At 35.0% G+C, this 21,933-nt stretch overlaps 1 protein-coding gene across 1 annotated transcript in view; it reads left to right on the top strand.

The window, feature by feature from the left end:
- Positions 1–21,933, top strand: part of SOX6 (SRY (sex determining region Y)-box 6) — a gene marked incomplete at its 3' end in the record, with an annotated part of 84,859 nt that overhangs the window by 36,153 nt on the left and 26,773 nt on the right. Inside the window, exon 3 of the mRNA XM_010183400.1 lies at positions 19,499–19,588. Within this exon, the coding sequence (XP_010181702.1) occupies positions 19,499–19,588 (90 nt within the window). The remainder of the gene's footprint in view (positions 1–19,498; positions 19,589–21,933) is intronic.

Below are 21,933 nucleotides of genomic sequence, written 5' to 3' on the forward strand. Positions count from 1 at the left end.
CTGAAATCACACCTGTATTCATTTTGAAATGAGTGGCCACATGAAGCCTGGTGAACTTTGCAGACTTTGCTGCTGATGGTTGCCTGTACTTACTGAGGGCAGGAGTCACGGGCTTAAGACATCCCTGCTTGACTGTCGCTCCTAATGTATGGGGTGACTACTGACATTTCTAACAACTGCTTAGTGGCTTTTGTTTTGTCCTAGACTTCCAAGATAGGAGGTTCCGCATTAGCTTTCCGAGTTGTGGTAGAAGGACCTGTGAAAGGGCTGACTGAGGGATGATGAGAAAGGGTTAAGGTCCTCAAAAGTATTAGCTGACTCTGCCCAGGGAGGCTCTGAATTCTAAAAACATATTCACAGTTAGTGGCTCCTGTATTGCTTTGTCTGAATGGTATTGTGTAACCATATTCTGCTGGAAGTGATATTTAGCTCATAGTGTCTTGACTCTGTAGTTGTGTATACTGTGAATGTACTTTCCAATGACCCAAACGATCAGTTGTGGTTACTGACTTTGAATGCCTAACTTGAAACATACTGGCACTGATTTCTGAGATAAGTTCAGTAACTTCAACTCCCAAAACAACTGGGCCCACCAGCTTTGAAAATGAGATGCAATTTGATTCAAGCATTATACCTAAAACTTCTGGCTGTCTTTTAAATACTGCAATTGTGTATGTATCTGTATCTAGCTATAAGCACACAGATGTATAAGTTTCATAAGCATTCAATGTACATAAAATACATGGATCCTGTGTATTATTTCAATTCATCTGGGCAGTAAAACCCAGCTGTCATTAAACAAGACTTTTCTTCTTTCGAATGACAGTTATGAAATGACAGACTCGTCATCCTTTCAAAGGCCCAGACCTCGGTTATTGAGATGCTCAGAAGCATCTGTTGATTTTGCTGTGCCTCTATTATGTCAGGCTGAAGGTGCAGTTGATAAAGCCTTCCGAAACAACCTTCTGTTTCAAGAGGGATCAAGTTCCCTGTATTAGCATGAAAAAAGAGAAATACTTGTCATTTGAACTGGATAAAAGCTCCTCCAAATCTTACTAAATGTTTCTGGAATCACAGTGGTCAATAAAATCTTACTTTCTTTTCTGATATTTGGAGGTGTTACCTTGTCTGCTGATAGCAAATCTGATAAATAAAAATCTGTATGTATTTTGGTGAAAATTACACTCTACTCTGCCTATATTTATGAAGTCAGGATTTTTATTCCTTTTATTTAATTTTGTCTTTAATCTGTCTTAAGAATATAATGGTTGAGAGCTCTTTTACCGTTTTTTTTTCATAGGGATGATGCTAAGAGTTTCATTAACAGAAAAGCTCATATCTCCGCAGAATACAGACTCTCAAACTATTGTTGAGCTGTATAGCTCCCAATTACACAAATGACAATTAGACACTTAAATCATATTTAGATATCTGAATTCAGGATTTGAGCTAATAGATCTTTGTCTGACACATTTCTTATGTGGAAAGGAGAACTATTGAGGGGAGTATGACAGCAATAGTACAATGAATTGGTTCCTAGGTGATTTGCCTGGCTGACTCTACACAGCATTTGTAAGCATCTCAATGAAATGTTTAGGAAATTACTCTCTGTCCTACTTATCAAGTTTTGAAATTTCAGAGATTCATCTGACACATTTGATTTTTCCAAAAGTTAAAAGAATAGCAAACTCTTTGTGAAGGACAGATTCTCATTTGATGTGACTAAGAAAAGCATAGTTTCTTTCTGCACCTTATTTCACTGTATGGCTCAAAACAATATGACTTTTGCATGACATCTGTGGGTAAATCTGACCTCTGCTGAATAAACCCCATTGAAGTTTGTCTGAATAACTGAAGAAATTACCAGGTCCAGATTTTACTTGGGTTTTTGGTTTTTTTTTTTTCATCTGTAGATTGCACAAAAGCTAAGAAGGGACTTGGTAAGCAAGACGTCTTGGCCACCTTTGGGTAATGATAATATCTAAAATGACATTCTGAGCCCTACTTGAGTTAATTATTATTGCATTTTCCAGTCGTGAGTGTTTGGTGCAGCTCTTTTCTGTAACATGTAATCATTTAGTACTGATCATGAAATTATGGTCAGGATGAGCTTAATAACTTTGCATTGTTATGTTTTCAATTCAGTTATCTTTATTATGCAATGTTATTTTTCAAGTCCATTTTTTAAAAATCGTGGTTTGCCAAATTTTCCTGTTTATGAACTATTGAGAGATAATTGAAATTGCCCACTTCTTACATATATCCAATTTGTGCCATCTGCTACCTGAAATTTTGTTTGGAGACTTGGCATGCAGTTGTAAAATGTTTTCAGTTTTATTTATTTCTTGTTGACCATATGTTGTGCTTATATTTGTGTGTATTTAGTATCATATATGTATAATGCACATAAAAGGAGGATGCATTCATTTATCTTGATTTACCCAGTTTACAGCAGACATTATTACCTCATGATGTCTTAAGCCTAAAATAAATTTCTTTCAGATTTAGTGAAATTTGGTCTTCATTCATGCCAAAACTCAAAAGTTACTGAATACGGCACAGTTCTGAAAAAATTAAAATTGTCAAGTAAACTTTGAAAATATGTAGCAATTAAGATAGTGCAGCTGAAAAAGGATACTATTGTGCTCAAAGCTGTTTGTATTACCATTTTGCAAAATTCTGCACTAGTTGTTTGAGATAAAAAGATCGTCGTTCTATCTGAGAAAGTGAGTGACAAAAGGTTGGAAGGATTAATTTTTCTGACACTGGTGTTTGGAAAACTAGCATGTTTTACGGGAGTGTGGTGGTAAACTCTGATATTCCTGTATTCCAGTTTCATTCTAACGGGGTGAATTGTTTAGACTGGTCTGTGTGATCATCCAGGAGTAAACAGAGCAGTTTCTGTGGCTTCTGCATGTTTGCATGATAGTTTTACAGTACTCAGACACCTTTTTTGAGATAGTCTGAGAATTGTTAGATTTTCCCTAGCACTAGTTTGAACAACAACACTCTGTGAATATAGGTGTGCAGCATAGCTGAGAGTAGATTTGTTACGATATTTATCTTTCTTTGTGGAATGAGATGGTATAATTTACTCCTGGCTGTATCACTCAGGAGTGATGCTTTCTCTATTTGCTCTTGAAATAAATGCTGTAGCAGGTCAGCTATCATATAGGTTTCAAATCGTTTCAGAAATGCATGTTTGTATATGTCTCGGTGCATTCTGCCTGCATCAAGGGCTGATAAAAAAGCCCAATAGCTGTGTGGAGTGCACAAAGCCTTTACCAGCCCAATCATTATGGTTGGATATGCATGCTGACTGTCTGGTCCTGCTCCTTTAAAGTTCCTGGGGGCAAATTATTGGAAGAAGAGTCAGAGAGGAGTCATGGCTTCACATCTATATCTAAGCACATATAAAGATCTGACTGGTTAGAGGGAAGCATTAGGCTCCATCCGCAGCCTAACCTGCTGAAGCAAAGCTGCTCTGAAGGTCTTACTGGGTTCATGTAGCTGCACTGCTGCCTCGAAGGGCAATGTCCTGTGTTTCACTCAATGTTTCTGAACATTGAACTGTCACTTTTCTAGAGAGAGAATGCAAGAGAGTTAGTGGAACTAGAAAGGTAAAGCATATTACTTGTTTTCATTCTCCAAAGTATTTGAGGCTCTTGTGTGCATTTACTCTGCAACTAAGATTCTGAAGCCCTGTATAAAGCAGTATTCAATTCTTTGAAAGCTGTTTAATTCTCCATGAAAGCTCTTAATGTCATTTCTGAGAAGAGAATCTTGCCTGCTTTGGACTCACTGGTCCAACTCCTCAAGTTGACTAAATTCAGACTGGCCTTGTGGTGCTACCTGTGGAGCCTGTCTGTGCAGAATGTGTCTTTCCAGAAGTACAGGAGAAAGGAGGAAAAATAGAAAAGAGTATGTATTAACATAAAGACTAGATGAGTCTAGGAAAAGGAGGAAGGAAACAGAAGAAGCCAAGAAAGAGAATAGAAACATTAAGGAAGAAGAACTTTTTTCCTGTTTGAGTGTAGTGTGCAAGAAAGGAGCGTTTGCAGAAATGGTACAGTGATTTGTCCCCATGGCCTGTTTCACTATTAGAGACCACTTTCTTGTATGCACAGAACCCAGCTTGCCTTTTTCATGCACAAAGAATCCAGTTCCCTAAAACCTATGCCTTAACATGTGGAGATGAGAATTATTTCATATTTGCTCTCTGGCTTTGAGGCTGTGGTCATCTGACAAGCGTGGCATTTTTAGGGTAAGTGCTATTATTTCTCCAGGCTCAGGGTTTACAGTCTCTGTAAAATGTGGACTGGATGAATGGGCTTGTTCCTTTTGTAAGGGATTACAATAATACATGGAAGCTTGTGAGTGCTTCTGACAGATGTGTTGGCGGCCTGCCACTGCATGAAGGGTGCGGCTCTGACTGACAACTTGCAATTATATGATGATGAATGGTTCTGATGTGTGTTCAAGAGAAAACCACTTTCTAGAAAGTGAAAGTTGTACATACGGTTCCTATAAAGCAAGTCTTAAGAAAGGCCCTAAATTATATTTTCTGTTGGGATAACCAATTTGGATCCCCTTCTCTGTCAAACTTTTTCTGGTTTTGATAAATAAAGGCCAAACCAAAGTTTATAAGGGGAAAATTAGCTTTGGCCAGTTTTGGCTTAAGAAATGCTTTATCTGCATTTTTAGTCAATCTGACATCACCACTTTAGAGATATACAAATGCATACATACAGAGAAATACTTAAATGTATACACATGACTGTGCAGTAGCCAACAAGTTCATCAAAGAAATTCCACTGAGCAAAAAACCGCATTTTTGTCAGGAGTATAATTCACCCATCAGCAGGCCTGTGTAGCTCATGTTCGTGTTAATGGGAGTTTTAGCCACACACCAAAGACAGAATGTACCCACAGTTGACTTATAAATTATCTCCTTCTTTGCTAGATTTAATCCAGATTTTTACAATACGGTACTGCTGGAGTCACAGCCTCTGTGCAACGAGACATAAAGAAGGTCAGGTATAGGAGGGCACCTGACACCTTGGCTGTGGCAAGTTCTTACAGACTATAGGTGATGTTGGCTGACTAGGGATGGATTTCCAATTAATGGACTGCATCTAGTAGCTGATACGAGTTGTCTAATTTTGGGGAGCTATTATGAATAATTTTGCCTGTTAGAAGTGTGATATTGTGAACTGAACCTAGAACACCTGCAAAACAAGAGGAATATTGCTATTGGAAAAGTAGTGTTTAAAAAAAAAATCCCTGAATTTTGTTTGATTTGAACAAAGATAAGAACATGTATATCTGACCATATAGATAAAATATCTTTTTGGATGCAAAATTAGCGGTTTACAAGTGGATTTTGTGTGGTTTTCTGTTTCCCCAAACTCTACTGACCCTTTCTGTGGACTGCTGGTCCTTGTCTCTGGTATAAAGGGATGGAAGCTTCCTCAAAGCCAAAAAGCATTTTTGCTTAAAAGTGCAGTCTTGAGTATATGTGGAATATGCTCATAGTATTAAAATTTTTAATCCAGTATTTGCAGAAGTTACCATTGTTAGAGAGGAATTGTTAAGCAGCCTGATCCAATGTAGTGATTCCTGCATGACTTTTCAGTAAACAATGATCATGGTTTTCCTATATATTTGTTGGCAATATTTGTTCTTATTCTCTGATTAGATATTTAATACAGTATAAGGTTCTACTTGTAGACCCTGGATTTCTGTCGTTATCCAACTTTTGAAATAATTTCACTAGTGCAAAAAGTAATGGATGGTGGTGATTTAAATTATTGAACCTCTGTTCTGGGACTAATTGCCCATAGTCTTAGGTGCTGTAGATGCAGTTAATAGTTTTCAGAAAGAGAGAGATATTATTGTCTTTGTATCAAAGTTCACATTGACACCACTATTTATAAGATAATAAACTCATTATGGAATTACATTTTGCTGGAGAAGAAAATAGTTTATCTCCTGTCAGCTAAAAAGCTTTTGGACATTTCCTGAAAATACCTGGATGTGGGCTAGTTCCCTGAAAGGAATAGTTGCTCCTAAATGCAAGATCTTGTCACAGTTCCTTTTACTTGCCTTAAATTGGAAACTTTCTGAACTTGAAAAACTCGAGCAATCTCATAGAATTAAAAAAGTTTCATGAGACTTATCAGGAAGCATACCAGCAGCTCTGGGACCTGTGGTGGCTGGTGGTGAAAAGCTGTGCCTTACTGCCTTCCTCTCTTTGTGCAGGCAAAGGTGCAGCATTCTTTGACCACTGGCTCAGGCTGCTATAGTAATTTATATGACCTGTACAGCTTTGAAAGGAAAAAGGAATAAAACTAAAGTAATTTTTTCCATGGAGCCTAGACCACTGAGTTCTAAAGGGTCTCTGAGTTTCACTAGAAATAGTTAAGATGTTTCCTTATATTTTTTTTTTCAAAGACCTCCGTGAGGTGCTGCACATACAGCAGTAGTAAAAGAGAGAGTTTTCAGTCAAAGTTTATGATGAGAAAGAGGAGGTGAAAATATGATTGGTGGGGCAAAGTGGGCACCATTGACAATGATGTTAGCGTATTTGAATTAAGGAGCAGCAGTCAGTGTACCACCTGCCCAGCCATACATAACATAGTGTAAATTATAACTTGCCCATAAATAAGTATTTAAAAATAGCTTAAGGGACCAAAGATGTGCAACTTGTGATGTTTGAGACTCTATATTCCTAGTGATCCTAATTATATTAATAGTTGGAGTGCAAATGTGGGAATAGGGTTTAGGTAGATCAGGAGCTCAGGATAACACCAAGATAAAAACTCCTGTGACATAACTCTCTTGTGGAGTAAAGTCAATGAAAATGCAACTGAAAGGTAAGAGAGTAATCTCAACTTTAATGTATGTAAACACAAATTAGGTGGACCAAACCCTGAGCATGTGGAGAACTTTGCAGCAGCCCAAACTTCTGCCTTTGTCTTGGTATAACAAGCCTTTGCATTGCACATTCAGACCATTGTGGCCACACAACTTTTTTTAGATGAAGTCCATACATACATGTATATAAAGGATCTAGCCTTAGAAGTCTTTCAGTGACCTTGCGAAAAACACTCTAAGAGACAGGAAGTATAGTTTACAATTAAGAAATACATAGATACGGTTGTTAATTTTGTTATTCATAGAGTACAAGTGCATGAAGACCATTAGACTGTGATCTATTGAATGCAGGGAGAATGTAGTCTTCACCTGTTACTCATGCACTGAATTTGGTAATATATTTAAATTAATAAGGCAATATTGTAATTTTCCAATATACTATGTCATTTAGCATTTGAACAAAGATATTTCCTACCTGTTCTGTTCTCTGGAATGACTACCTCTAGGATCATAAACCACAACTTACGAGTGAGTGATAATTTGTGTAGGAGTTGTTCTGATAACACAAAATTTTCTACTGGCCCTAAGTATGAGAAAAATCCTTCTAAACAACTAAGTCGTTGTTAGATTCTTTCTTTTGCATTTGTGTAAAATGTGTATCGTTAAACAGCATTAATTTACAATTTCAAAGTAGCTGTATAGAATTTCACGTATACTTAAATTTTCTGGAGAGTTATACAGCTAAAATTAATCTCATTTATTTTAACTTTTATAACTATAGAGTTATATCAACAAAAGCAAGAATACTAAATGTTTAAGACAGAGGTGTAATGTAAATTACCTTTGTTACCTGCAATTTAACTTTTAATGAAGGTTGTGGTGTAATTCTGTAGAGCTCCATTGTCTATTTCTTGCTTGTAGTGAGGAGGATTCTGGAAAATATATATCTCCTCTGAGATGTTTCTAAATGACTCCCATTTCCTTGGCTCTGAAACTTGTTGTATTACTATGCTACGTATTTTGGGAAGATGTATATGGTGAAGAATTTGTGTGCCAGCTTTGCGGGCAAAAATTATTTTCTATTGAGAAATACATGATGAGTTAATGGGTCAAGCAGTTCTTCACTCTGACATTTCTTGCTCTAAGCACAGGGGAACCTATACAGGTCTGTCAGCCTATATATGGAGGATGTCAAGATTTGCTCTGTCAGGAGATAGAAGAGGGCTGTGTCTGTTCTGTCACACTGGGACAGGGTGCAACATACACTGTTTTATTATCGTTAGTGCTTTTAATTGATGAAATCCAGTGTGGAGAAACCAAAGTCCATTTCCTGTTCACTCTGTCTTTAATTCAGCATGATCAGTACCCTTCAAATTGCTGTTGTTTCCAAATCTGGTACTAAATCTAATTTATAAAGGTCTGACCTGTATATAAGCACAAGTTTAAAAACTTTAATTCTGCAGAATATCTGCATAACTGGTGAAAACTTTCTTCAGTTACTCAACAGAACTTAAAACATTTTAAAATGAAAACAATTTTAGTTTCTATGTAGATAAATGTATTTTTTCTTACATGATTAAACAATTTTTTCCCTCAGAAGGAATTCTGATTCATCCAGGATGATCCTCTGTGAATGTGAAACTATACAGTAGCTTGTCTATGATCCAGTAGCTCCTCACTGGTCAACCTGAAGCCTTAGTGTCTATTACTTATTATTCAAGCTGTGCTCTGAAGGCATGGATAACACACAATTGGCTGGGTTATTTCAGCATACAAATAAATTATATTCTCAAAGTCTTTGTAAAGAGGACAAAAGGAAATTGAGCTTCCAGAAAATGAAACTGCGACCCATCATTTCTGCTTTTGCAGTTCTATCTATCATTCATTTAATTTCTTTGAGCTTTCGAAATGAAACATGTTGTATGGGCAACAGCCTCATTTGTTCTGCAGTTCCAGTTCATGATTTTGTCTGGTGGTGTCCCCTGTGCTGAATGTAGCAAGAATCCTGTAAGAAAAACCCCGCGAAACAAAAAAAAAGAACAAACAACCAAAAACCCAAACAAAAAACGCCTTTTTTAAAAGAAAAATATTATGGGAGAAGGGGGGTGAAGTTTACTTAAAGAGTGTATTATAGTGTTTATTCACACGGCAGCTGAATTAGGATTTTCTGGACAACTTTAATTCTAGCATTTCCACATCATTCCACTGTTTGTCTTTACAAAATCGATGATGTTATTTTACAAGAAAAAAATTAACATCTAATTTTCAGCTCTATGTATATAGGGAAATGAAAAATATAAGATGTTATTCTTGAAGATATTAGTGCATTCTTTGCTTAAAACTTTTCACAGATTTGTAACAAACCATTTATTCCTGAAATACATATCCATGACAAGTAGACTGGTGCTTGTGAGATTGGTAAACCTGTTAAAGCTCTGTTAGCTGGAATTAGCTAGGGAAAGTCTTGCTTGCTTGTTCTGTGTTTATTTTTTTACAGAATATGATAGTTTGTTTAAGGCAGAATGTTATTAGTCTGAAGGAGGCTATAGAAGTGATTTTGTCAGTGTAAGAACTGATTTTGTCAGTGTATTTTAGTATCCTGGAAAAGACAGCATCATGTGCTACAGAGACCTTCAGACATGGTAAATAGAGGGAGATTCTAGCTATTGTTTGCATTCCTTTGCATCCTTGTTTGAAGTAGTTTCAAATCAAGAACATATTATTTTCCTTTCTTTGTAATACACTTTTACATACAAAAATGCTTAAGGATTGATCATGAAAAATTCTTTTTGTTATACAATTGTTTTAATTTCAGAATATTTTATGTAAAAGCTGAGTTAAGATTTTTATACACAATATTAAGAAGCCTTCAAATCATTAAACAGATGTTTATTACTGCATTATTAGGGTAATGAGTAGAACATGATTTAGGGGAACAAAATAGAGGTCTTTTGAATCATCCATGTTTTGTTCATAAATCATCTGGTGTCACAAATTTGCCGAGGAACATTAATCAGTTTAATAGATACTGATTTCTCTTGCTTTTCAGGAAGTTCTCTCATTCCCCACCTCCCACAAACTAAGCTCGTGTGAAAGAGGTTGCACACACTCGTATTTTTGCACTACCTTCTGTTTGAGATGTTTTTGCTCCCAAAAACTTTTGCTATTATTTTCTTACTTATCTTATGGAATTTTTGCTTTGTTAAATGATACAGTACTTACTTGGCATTGCACTTGATAGAAGAAGACTCAATGACATAAATGCCTTGCTCCGGCTTAGTATGACAATCTGGGAGAGCTGTGCAATGTCAAGGCAAAATAAAATCTACTCCTTGTGTTTAATAAGATGAATCTAGTGTGTGAGTTTAGTACATAGCCTAACGCTGGCTGACATGCAATCTGCAACTTCTTCAGCTACCAGGGAAATTCATTTGCAAAAGAAAGATGCAACATGTCCAGAGGCCATATGATACATTACTTGTTCCAGAGCAGTTTAACAAAGAAACACAAAGATAAAATTCTCAGTAGTTTGTCTGAGTAATAATGAGAAGAATGTCAGTTCATCTCACCAGTTTTTGAAAAAAGTGGGTGCTAAAGATAAAAGTGAATTGTTTCAGCTTATGAAAGGACTGTAACAAGGAGTGGAGTTATGAGAGTAAGAGAAAGAATAATTAGGCCAAATATTCGGAGAAATTTAAAATCTATGTAAGACTTAGTAGACTTTGGTGGAGCTATGCTAGTGAATTCTAGCTAAGATTTTGGCTCAGTCTGTTCTTCTTTTCCACTCTGAAAAAAACCCATATCTTCTAGAGCTGGTCAATACAGAAAGATGTGAAGAAAAATTTTGAGATCTGCTTCCATTAAGACAACTTTCTGCTTTTGCAAAATAACAAATATTGCAAATCCTATTGATTTTGCTACTTTGTTGTTACATAGCAAAAGACAGGAAAATAAGTGTGTAATTCTCCTTTGTTATATCAGTTTATGTAATATTTTGGCCAGGGATTGCAAGCAAATTGTGCTCTCCTTTTCCTGACTAACCCTGATTGCTGTTGTTTACAGCCTGAGACTCTTGCCAGTATCATAATTTCACTTGGGAAGTAAATAGAGGTGCACATACTTAGGGAATAGGTAATTACATACAATATACAGTATCCTATCATTGTAATGCAAATAAGGTAATGATGTGTACTTCAATGAATACAGCCAATTTAACAGTAAAATAAAGCTTATAATGGAAGGGAAACTTTAAGTGGAGGAATGAAATGTACATGTAATTTTGACAGACTTAAAAGATATTTCTCTTCTACTAATATGCCAAAACATTGCATCCAAGCGATTACACTGACATTTGAGAAAGCTCCTTTTGACATACCTCATTGTCTAGTGTATCGTGTATCGTCTAGTTCATGAAATTAACATTTTCCCGAAGTAATCATATACAATTAAGTGACCAAATAGTTCTGAGGCAATACAACTCTGTTTCACAGGAACTAAATATATTTCTTCACACTGATCCTGCATGTTTTAGTTGAGCAGTCATTAGCATGTTTATAATGGTTCTAATTTAGCACAACATTTTCTGAATTTTATCCTTGAGTCATTTACAAATTGTTCATATTGAGTAAACAAAGGAAACAGATTGCATTTTATACTTAGTAATTTATCTGAAAGAAGAGGGGAGGGTTAATTGTCTGAAAGTTTTGCTCTGTTTGGGGAAGTGATTCTAGCCTTGCATTGCTTGGCACACAATGCCTTTTTCCCTCTGTTCTGGGGGGAAAAAAAATAACAAAAAAGAATGGAGGAGTGAGTAAAATGAAATATAAAGAGCAGGACAAGGTTTGCCACTCCCAAAGGGGAGTATGGAGCAGAATTGGATCTGGCACGAGATTATCTAAAACAGTTGGTGCATTCCTTAATGATCAAGTGCTTGAGAAGTCCAGCTCTCTCTCACAGAGCATCTGTGTTGATGTTTATATCAGTGCCCTGCTGTATGGGAAAAGTGTGCTTTCTCTTGTTTCTTTTCTATAAATAGTGTGGCATATAGCATTGTATGAGTTATTTTAAGAGAACAAAAACATTTGCAAGGTTAAAGGTTCTGCTTTTTAATAAATAAATAAAAATAAAGGTCAGAACTGTATCTTGGATTATTCGTTCCATGAAATTGAAACTCCTTTTTATCTTGCATTTTGCACTCAGCAGAATGCTCTTTGCACTAGAGAATTCCTGTTGAAACGAGCCATTTAAGGCAGAATTGGTTACAAGCTTCAGAGTCTACAGTTTTTCCCACTATAGCCACATCTTAGAAAGCAGATCTGAAAATCACCTCCAGTTAAATTCCAGTGTTTCTGTTTAGAATGTCTGTTGTTTCATGCAAGATCTAGACCATTCAAGAAGTGCAAATCAATTCAGAGGAAAACCAGAACATTTTAATGCCTAATTATTTTTAGTGAGCTTGGAGAGTTTTAATTAAAAGTTAAGAGAGCTCTCCAAGCTCTTACAGTTCTAATTTTATCATATTGTGGAAATCTTGTCACTGTGAAAAAATGTACAGCAGTTGGCAGTTTTACTTGGTGTCCTGTCCTAAACAAAACTGCAATGTTAGGTAGGCAGATCTCAGTCGCATTTCCCTTCTTGCTCTTATAAGAAAACATCTACTGTGAGCTGACTGCCTTTTGCATATGATCGTATTTAGGAAGGCTGCTTTGTGGTGGTTTTTTTTTCTTTTTTTCTTTGTTTTGGTTGTTTGGTTTTTGTGGGTTTTGGTGTTGTTTGTTTGTTCTGTGTTTTTTTTTCTCTCATATCTTTTTATTTTTATTCTTTTTCCCCATTTTTTTTGATTTTACAGTACTGCCTGCAGGTTACACTGAGAATCAGAAGCAAGTTCTAATTCATTATTAGAAACGTGCTAGGTGTCCCACAAAACTCTTGTGAGAATTGCAGTCTGTGCCAGAAACGTCACAGCCTCTATAGCCAAGGCAGACAAAGCGGTGGATAGAAACGGGTCAATATGAGAGGAGGGAGTAAGTGATTGGCCAGGGTTACTTGGCCACTTAATGGCAGAAGCAGGATATAGAATTTAGGAATGATTTTGTTTTCGTAATTTGCACTAAATGTAGCAAAAGGAATTAGTAGGTTTTCCTGTTTTAAATATCAAGTTGCTCATTTTTGTGTTGTAATTGTATTTTTCTTTTTCAAGAACTTGGCTTTTGAAAGCTCATTAAATCAAGAACATTGTGAAAAGCAGGTCAAAGAAGTCAGTTCACTGGCTAACAACATGTCTGAGATGCCTTATATTTTAATTTTCTGTTAGACCACAACAATTAATTACTGTACAAGAACAGTATGGAAATTGAGAGGGATGAGATGAGATGAGATTCCCCTGACTTGCCTCTCCACTGACAGCAAGACAGAAGCCAGGCTGCTTATGAGCGAGAAACAGTGGCAGCACATTGCAACTATGGATGTTAAGCCTTAAGGCTGATTTTTGATTAGTTTTGTGTTGTTACTGTCTCCTTTTATTTAAAGTTTATTGAAACAGAAAAGGATAATTTGTGTTTGAAAGAAGAAAAAAAGTAACTATGGCAACAAAGAATCTGTTTTAGTAATGTTACACAAACTTTACTTCCTTGGATTAAAAAAGAATAGATAGTACCACCGGCAGTTAAGTTTCTGATAGTAATGGTTAAATTATGTGTTTATTTCTCAAATCATGAATGTAAATGTAAAGTTCTTAATTTAATTTTGAATTTTGTTAGAAGATGATAAAATATTTTTTTTTACTTTCAAAATGAATTAAATTAACCATTTGCCTTTCCCTTTGATACTAAAATGTTAGAGTTTGCATATAATTTTAAAATACATAATGCGAAACACGAAAATTAGGAAATATTTTTATGATATAGATTTATGCTAGACAGTTCTTCATCTCAAGGAAATATGATGGGCAGTGAACTCATAAAAGGCATGTAAGCAAGCTGTTGTCATGCCCAGAGATTGATCAGTAAATCAAAGGACCCAACATAGGTATATAAAAATATGGGATTTAAAATAATATACTTAATTTTCTGAATAATTCACATTTTTTGTGCATGGATCAAATAATAGCACCAATGGACCTGGCAATTTAGTTTAATTGTAAGGAACAAACACTGACTAGGGTCAATCTAACTTATGCTTGACTTTTATTCATCACTGATTTTATTTAGGATTTTCTAGTCTGAACAGGATTTTGTATTCTATGAAGAGTCCTGAAACAAACTTTCATCCTTCAGATGCATGATTTGTTGTGTTATAATTCTTAATTTGAGACGTCAGGTGCTTGGCTTCACCCACTTGAAAAAAGTACATTTCCATTTGAGGCATAGGGTGAGATGTGCAAAGGTACAGCAGGGAGCAGGGCAACCAAGTAGTAGCCACTACTACTTGTAGCAGTAGTTTATTTGCAGCTTATGTGGTTTCAGGGGAAAAAAACCCAGCACTTCTCTTGTAGTAGGAATGCAGTGCAGCAAGCCTCATAAGTGCACAACTGTCTGTCCCAAGGAGTTCATAATCTCATTTAACATCCTTTCAAATAAAAAAAAATGCACCCAACATTTTTTTCTCTAACAAATATTTCATGGATGCTGGCAGGGTAATTCACTTGTGCTGTTTTTCTCGTGGTGTAAACTTGAATGAGGCATTTGGCAAAGGCTGATCCAAAGGACAACTTTTCTTCTGTGGAGCTGAAGGCAAATAAATATATTGAGAGTAGCTTAGAGAATAGAGAACATTAGAGATGGAGGAATTTACGTATTCTTATGTAGTCCCAAAGCTTGCTAAAAACAGTCTTTTCATGTTAAGCAGTGTCTATTAAATTGTAATGGGGTATAACTATAGGCTATAGTTCTGCAGTAGAGACAAAGATGACACTAATTTTGTAGTATTGTTCCTCTAAAATGTAGGAAAGTTTATCCTCCTCCTACTGAGGATCTGATCATGTTTTAGAACAGTTTCTCTTGTAGTTTCCCTGCTTTCTCTTCTACTTCCTCTACCTTGTCTTTCCCAGTGCCTCTTTCCTTGGGATGTAACAGTTCAGATGCATGTAGAAATATGTCACCCATACCTTTGATTAAATTATATTTTTGTATTGTTTATGAACTTGCTATGCATTTGCAATCATTATTAATAAATCAATGTGCTTTTGTCTTCTGTCAAAGTAATGTATGTATTCAAAAGGAATTGTATGCAAAACAAGTCATGTTTTAGAGCTCATATCATTAATAATTATCAGTTTGCAATATTGTTACAACATGTTTTGAGGGAAGCTTATTATAAAAGAAATAACAAGGCACTGCACAGTAGCAAGAATAAGACAGTTCAGTTGATCACTGGTATAGGTGTTATAAATATGCCAGTCTGTACTACAGTGTTTTATTAAGTCTCAGAAAGTCATAGCTGATTTGAAATAATCATGTCTGACAGTCAGTGCTTTGAAGTTTTGCTGCTGCACTCTCACATTTAGGCTTTCTTTTATGTATGACTACTACAAAAAAACAAAACCACACACACAGCATGAAAGCTTTTTTCTTCATATCTGTATTTCAAAGAAAGTAATAAGAGGTTACTTCAGTGAATTAAAAGGAGGAAAAAAAAAAAAAGGGACAACCCCCACAAAATCAATGAGGGTAGGTGCAGGCCACTGTAAGGTCATGCAGTATTCATGTAAGCAATAGCTGGGGTTGATAACTTGTTGAAGACTGTAAAAGTGAAATTAAAAAAAAAAAAGAAGAAAAACGGGCAGAATAAGAAAGAGATGAGAGGCAAAAGCTGTCCTTTATAGGAAGAAGATGACTTTAATTCAGCTAGAAAAACTCGAGGGCTTGGCTGCGATACACACTTGTTCTTCATCATCGGTCATGCAAAAAAGAGCTGGATCCCATCTATTCCGTGGCTGATTGATTACCCAATGCACAAATGTTAATTCTTTTCACTGATGCTATGTCATTATGGAGAGAAACTTTTCATCTATCACCTAGACCTTTTCCTCCCCTTTTTTATTTTTTCTTCTGCTTATTTATCTTTTAACATCCTCTTCTCATTCACCTTTGCAGAGCTGTCATGTCTAACAAGATTCTTACAGTACTTTAAACTCCTTTAGTCTACAATTAAAATTGCTAACAAAGTATGTAATAAACCATGGTATTAAATAACACTCAATGATTTCATTTAGTCATCTCAGTCTAATTACACTTAACCTGTCTGCAGTCCTTGAAATAAAATTTTTCTTAATTCACAAGAGAATTATATATGGGATGAGAAACTGTGTGTTAATAGAATAAATTGCTCCAGTGCAACTTCACAGGTTTGATCTTACATGTGTCAGTACAAAATATGCTACTTTATGGCATAAGCCCAACTGTGGTTTATAAAGTCAGTGAGAAGAGCTAAAAATGTATAAATGCTAATTTCTTTTTTTGCTTCTTTTATAATTGTCTTTAACAAGAATACCCCTGAATTCTGGCAATGTTTGGAATGGTGCTGAAGCAGAGCCTCTCACTGCAGGGAGAGTGGTGCAGTGCAGATGTGAATTTGGGCTTCTTCAATGTTCAGTGCTGGATTCCAAGTCAATGTTTTGTTTCTATATCGAATCAAGTCAGAAAATGAATCAATATGGATGAAGACATTTTACTGACGTCAGAAGAGATATTTGTAGATTTTTATATGTATGTAAAAATTAATTTTCAGTACAGAAAGAAGAAAAAATCTCTTTTGGATTCACAAACCTTTTCAAAATGTGTGTTTGTGAACACAGAATATAGAACTTGAAGGGAGATGTGCCTTTCAAGTATAAGCCTTTATATTTAGTTTAGTGTCTGATGTGGAGGATCTCCAGAGAGCTTTAACACATATCGTTATTTTAAATTCCAAAAATTATGGAGATCAAACCAGCTATTTGAAAATTTTCAGGAATTTTAAAAGAGCTATTTTTACAAAAATCCTTATTAGAAGGCTCATTGTGTGTTTTTGTAATCTTCCCAATAACAAAGTACAGTAGCTATAAACTATGTGGTCAGATCTATAACAGAGTTTGAATGAGATAGGAGTGTTGTTTCTTAACGAATTTTTCAGTCATTTACAGAGATAAAAATTGTAACTAGCAATGTGATTATGTCAAATAGAAGGCACCCAGATAGACCTCCATTCCATTTCAATTCTTTCTCAGTCTGTCTTTAGAAATATGGTTTTTTGCACTCATATAATATAAGAACACTACAGATAAAGATGAGTGTTCTTAAGAACAGTAAGAGAAGAAATAAAGCAAGTGCTTTTGAGGAAAGTATTTTTTCAACTCCTCTCGTATTCTAATTGTTTCTTTAAATAAAAATATGTTTTTCTTTCTCTTTATGAATTGAGGAAAATATCTTAGTTGAAAAGCAGTAGAATATATAACCTATAGCAAGCATCAAAATAAACTCTAAAGCTTTTTTTTCAGGGATGAGGGGTCTGAAATTTTGGCAGGGGAGAAACACAGAAACATCTTTACAAACTAATGATGATATCACAAAAAAGGACAAATTATAATGTTCTATTGATAATTGATGGTTATTTCTTGATTCTTCTATTATCAGGCCAGAACCCATAAAAGTAATAAGTGCCTGTTATTGTTAAAAGTAAATTGTTATAATATAACAAGTATTTTAACACTGCCTATTGCAACTTAGAGCTCCTTTATTTTGTCTCTTTCATAGAAAGATATAATTAGTAAATAAATTAGCTTTTCTACTGAAACATTACTTCAAAAACATTTACAAGCTGTGTTGTCTTTCCACGGAGGTTTGCACGGTGAAAATGTGTTGCAATTAAAACCTGATCTTTGATCTTCTGATAGTTACAGTTTGGTTTGCTTTCAACTGGTTTTCATTTTTGTTTGTGGTTTGTTTTTTGTTGTTTTCTTTTTCTTTGTTTGTTTGTTCCAAATGAGAGTTGCTTTATTAATTTTAGGCTGATACTGCTTGCACTCTAATATTTGATTCGCCTTACAAACTTTTTCTTCCTTCTCCCCAAATCTTTAACTCCTCCTTTTGCAACCTCTTTGAAGGCTTCTCCTCCCTCTGAGTATTTTCAGAAACCTCTAAGATGGAACAAACTGCTACCTGTTGCATTGGTGTGATCTGTGTTGCCCTTCTTAATCTGAGCTTTTTGCTTTTGTTTTCACTTGTGTGTTCTTCTGATGGGACTGCTGACATGAGAATTTGAGCCATGATTTGGCCTTAATCTGCCAGTAACTTAGCAGAAGACATGTTATGTTTAATTCTGCCTTCTTGTGCACTCCAGTGTTAATTCTTCAGTGACTGGAGTGTGATCAGTGCCAATGTTGTCAAAATTTGGAAAGCATTGTGTTAAATTGATCTTCCCCTAATAGAAATGGCAGCTTGCTATGAAAGTTTCTAACAAGCTATAGCTATGGCTATTCCCAAAGTGTGTACTAAGAAACAGTGAGTTCAGCACTACCCAGAGCGATATGTGGTCTTATAATGAAAGCTTTTTGCAAAGAGTAATTTTAGGAATAGAGTTGCATTTAAATAATGTTTTTGATATCTTGCTAGATGGGCCTAAGTATTTCCAAGGACTTCAGCATAGACAATGTGGATAAGTCTGTCTACCAGTGATAGTAAATGAACAATGTTTAATGGAGATTCTGTTACTCACTGGGAAGGGAAAATAAGTGTTCGATTGTGTGAAAAGTTTTCTTGATAACTGTTTGTAAACCTGAGTTGCGGTTCCTAAAGTCGTAAAACTCTGGGTCACAACATAAGAATTCCTGTCTTAAAAATCACCTTTTCTAAATTGTCTGGAAGGTTCTATATAATTTAGAACAAATTGGTTTAATTTGGGAACTGAAAAAAACTTGCAATTTTATGGAAGTCTGTTATGCTTAATATGAAATATCAGAAATTGAATTAGGGTCAGATCATATGAAACCTACTAAGGCCAATCTTCTACTTCCTCCTAAGTGTAATGACTTCAGTGACAGTTCTGCCTATAGAAGGCCTTCCAGGGTGGGGCAAAGATTTGAAATGTACTCTGCACTTCAAATTATGAAAGCATGTCTTCTAATCATCTGCATGTTGTTTATAATGTACTGAGAAAATTTCTGATACTGTGAACATTCAATATGTAGAGTATTTTTATGAATTCTATGGAGACATTATATGAATAACTTTTGCATTGACATGGGTATAAAAATGGGTTTCAGATGTCACTGTGTGCCAAATTTCCAAGAAAAGCTCTAAATCTTCATGTATAATTTGAAGTGTACGATCATTCTCAAATGAAAAAGACAGAATTTGTATATACATTGGCAATCTATGCATGTAAATTGGCAGTTAGCATGCATAAATCCCGGACGAAGTTTTTCTTTCAATTAGACCCTTGTTAAATCCATAGTAACTCCATTAACCTTGGTGGAATTACTTTGGATTTTAAATGCAGTTAAATGAGAACTCTGGCTACAGGTTCATTTCCCTTTGAAACTATGGTCCAACTAGAACAGGAAGAACAGTTTTAAAATGAAGATGGCACCTGTTTCCCTGATGTGTGAGAATATATTGGATAATTTTTATTTTTTTTTTTAAAATAGATTCATCCTGCATGGAAAAGCTACTTTCTAAAGACTGGAAGGAGAAGATGGAAAAATTAAACACAAGTGATCTCCTTGGAGAAATTAAAGGTATCTCACTAAATTAAATTTTAAATGTTTGCTTCTATTTTAAAAAGGATATTGAGGATTTTTTAAAGTTCATAAAAAATAATAGAAATAACAATCATAACTAGAGGGTGCTTTAACTAAAGGAGTTTTTTAATTATTATCTTTGAGATGATGGATTCGTCTGCCAAATAAATAAATTAGAATATGTCACAATCTGTTATGGGCAGTATCAAGGATGTTATCATACATACCAGGTGAGTTATGTTGGTTCACTGGCATTTGCTGGGACCAGAAGAAAAGCAAGAAACATCTGGAAAACATGGAGTTACTAGTGCTTAGTACTGTTTCTTCCCAGTTGCATAAATTATGTGTAGAAACTGCTTTCAGATTATAAAAGGGGTAATTGTGTGATTACTCTTCTAAATTTTTGATTCAAAATTGGGCAAAAAAAAAAAAATTCTTTATATTCATGCTATTCTTGTGGAGAAAGAACAGCTCTGGATGAAATTTGTGTCCAGCTGAAATCAGTGCAAGTTTTATTGCATATATAAACAAGACTTTCCAGTATTTCCAAGATCTTGTGAAACATCAAGCTAGTAAAAGTAGAACTCTCTTGAAAATTAACTACTATGTAGAAAACTTAGTGTTTTTCCCCACCCACCAATTCTTCCATGGATTTTCTTAGAGAGAAGAAATTCAGTGTTATCGATTAAGCAACAAATTACAAAGGTAGGATTTTGTGCTGTGAGAAGGGGTCATGTTTAAGGCATACACAAAGTACCTAAGATTTTTTTATCTTCATGGGTATAATTTTATTAAATTCCAACTACAAGTATTTGGAAACAAAAAATCATGTCCATCATATTAATAAATCTTTACTAGTGTAAAAAAAAACCCAGCAAAACTATTTGATGAAAATTGATGCTTAGGGTTTTACATTTTCTCCAGGGAAACTTAAGATAGTGCAAATTTTTTTATTATACAAACAGATGAGAGATTGGCTCTTTTTAATAAGTAAGTTATAATTGGTTCCTTCAGCTGATTCAGGACCAAAATCTGTTGGATTCTCCTGTTAGACTTTTTTTAGTAGAATTATGACAATGCTTATATATTAGGCAGGTAAGAAATCCTATAGTAATGTCAATGACAGAAATATAGCATACAGTTTTACATAAACATGTTAAAATTGACCGCAATAAAATCCAACAAAATTATGTCTTGAAATCACATTCTATTTAAAGCCGTATTGTCTCTTAATAGTGTGGAAAACATTGAATGCTAGTTTGTCCATTAATTGTACAATGTAGCTACTTAGTCTTCAAATAGAAACTACTTGAATGCTATTCATGAATCAAAATTAAAAGAGGTGGGATCTCTAACAATGCAGAAAAAAGTTCTTTATTCTTTTATATGGCATAACAAGCTTTTTCATGAGCTTTCATTTATTAAAAAAAAGGTTGTTTTTCTGGATTTATGTTAATCCTCCTAGTTTCTTAGTGTGTGTGTATATATATATTCTTTTTTCTTTTTTTTTTTCAACTCATTCACCTACCTTTTCTGGTAGTGTAGCCTATTAGCTATATAAAAAGGATCACCTGATTAGGCTTACCAGATTAGTTTCCACAGCTTAATTCCTGTGTTTCATCCCTAGAAAACCTGTCCTTAAGTGGTCTTAATGTCTGTAGTATTCCTCTCTACTACTGGTTGACTTCCAGCAAGATGCAAAACTGAATCTTTGCTACTGCAGCTGGATTTAACATGTTTCACGAATAGGCAAAAATACAAAAAATTATGCACAAACATGGAAGATAAATGATGGTTGCTGTTATGTCATGCTTTATACTTACAGTATTCAAACCTCTTGACAAAGAGACTAGTGTTATTTTATAGAAGAAGAAAAGAAGGTGCAGAGTTACATAGCAGGATTAGTGACAGGTCTGAAGTAGGACTCCTTTCCTTTGGGCTCCCAGGCCAGTGGCTGGTTAGCTCCTAGCTGATAAAATGGCTGTCAACCTAATGGTTGGTATTAACTCATTAGCATTTGTGTGCCTCAGAAAGAAAAAAAACAAACAAGCAAAACCCCAACAAGCCAGCCCATGGCAGTATGAAAATTAGATTACAGGAAGAAAATAAGGCAAAGTAGGAAAACCAGAGAGAATTTTTAATCTGCCAAGGAAGCAGAAAAATTTTTGGTGTTCAAGGTGGTATATTTCCAAATCATGAACTTCATACTCATACTGCTGAATGACCTTCCAAATAGGTAACTGGCAGGGCATGCTTTGAAAGAACTACTTTTGAAAATGTGTCATCTTTCGGAGGTCAAATACATTTTTCCTTAATTTCCATTAGATTCTAAAGAAATTTAT

This window comes from Mesitornis unicolor, unplaced genomic scaffold, assembly GCF_000695765.1.
Source record: "Mesitornis unicolor isolate BGI_N332 unplaced genomic scaffold, ASM69576v1 scaffold18994, whole genome shotgun sequence".
NCBI classification, from domain to species: Eukaryota; Metazoa; Chordata; class Aves; order Mesitornithiformes; family Mesitornithidae; genus Mesitornis; species Mesitornis unicolor.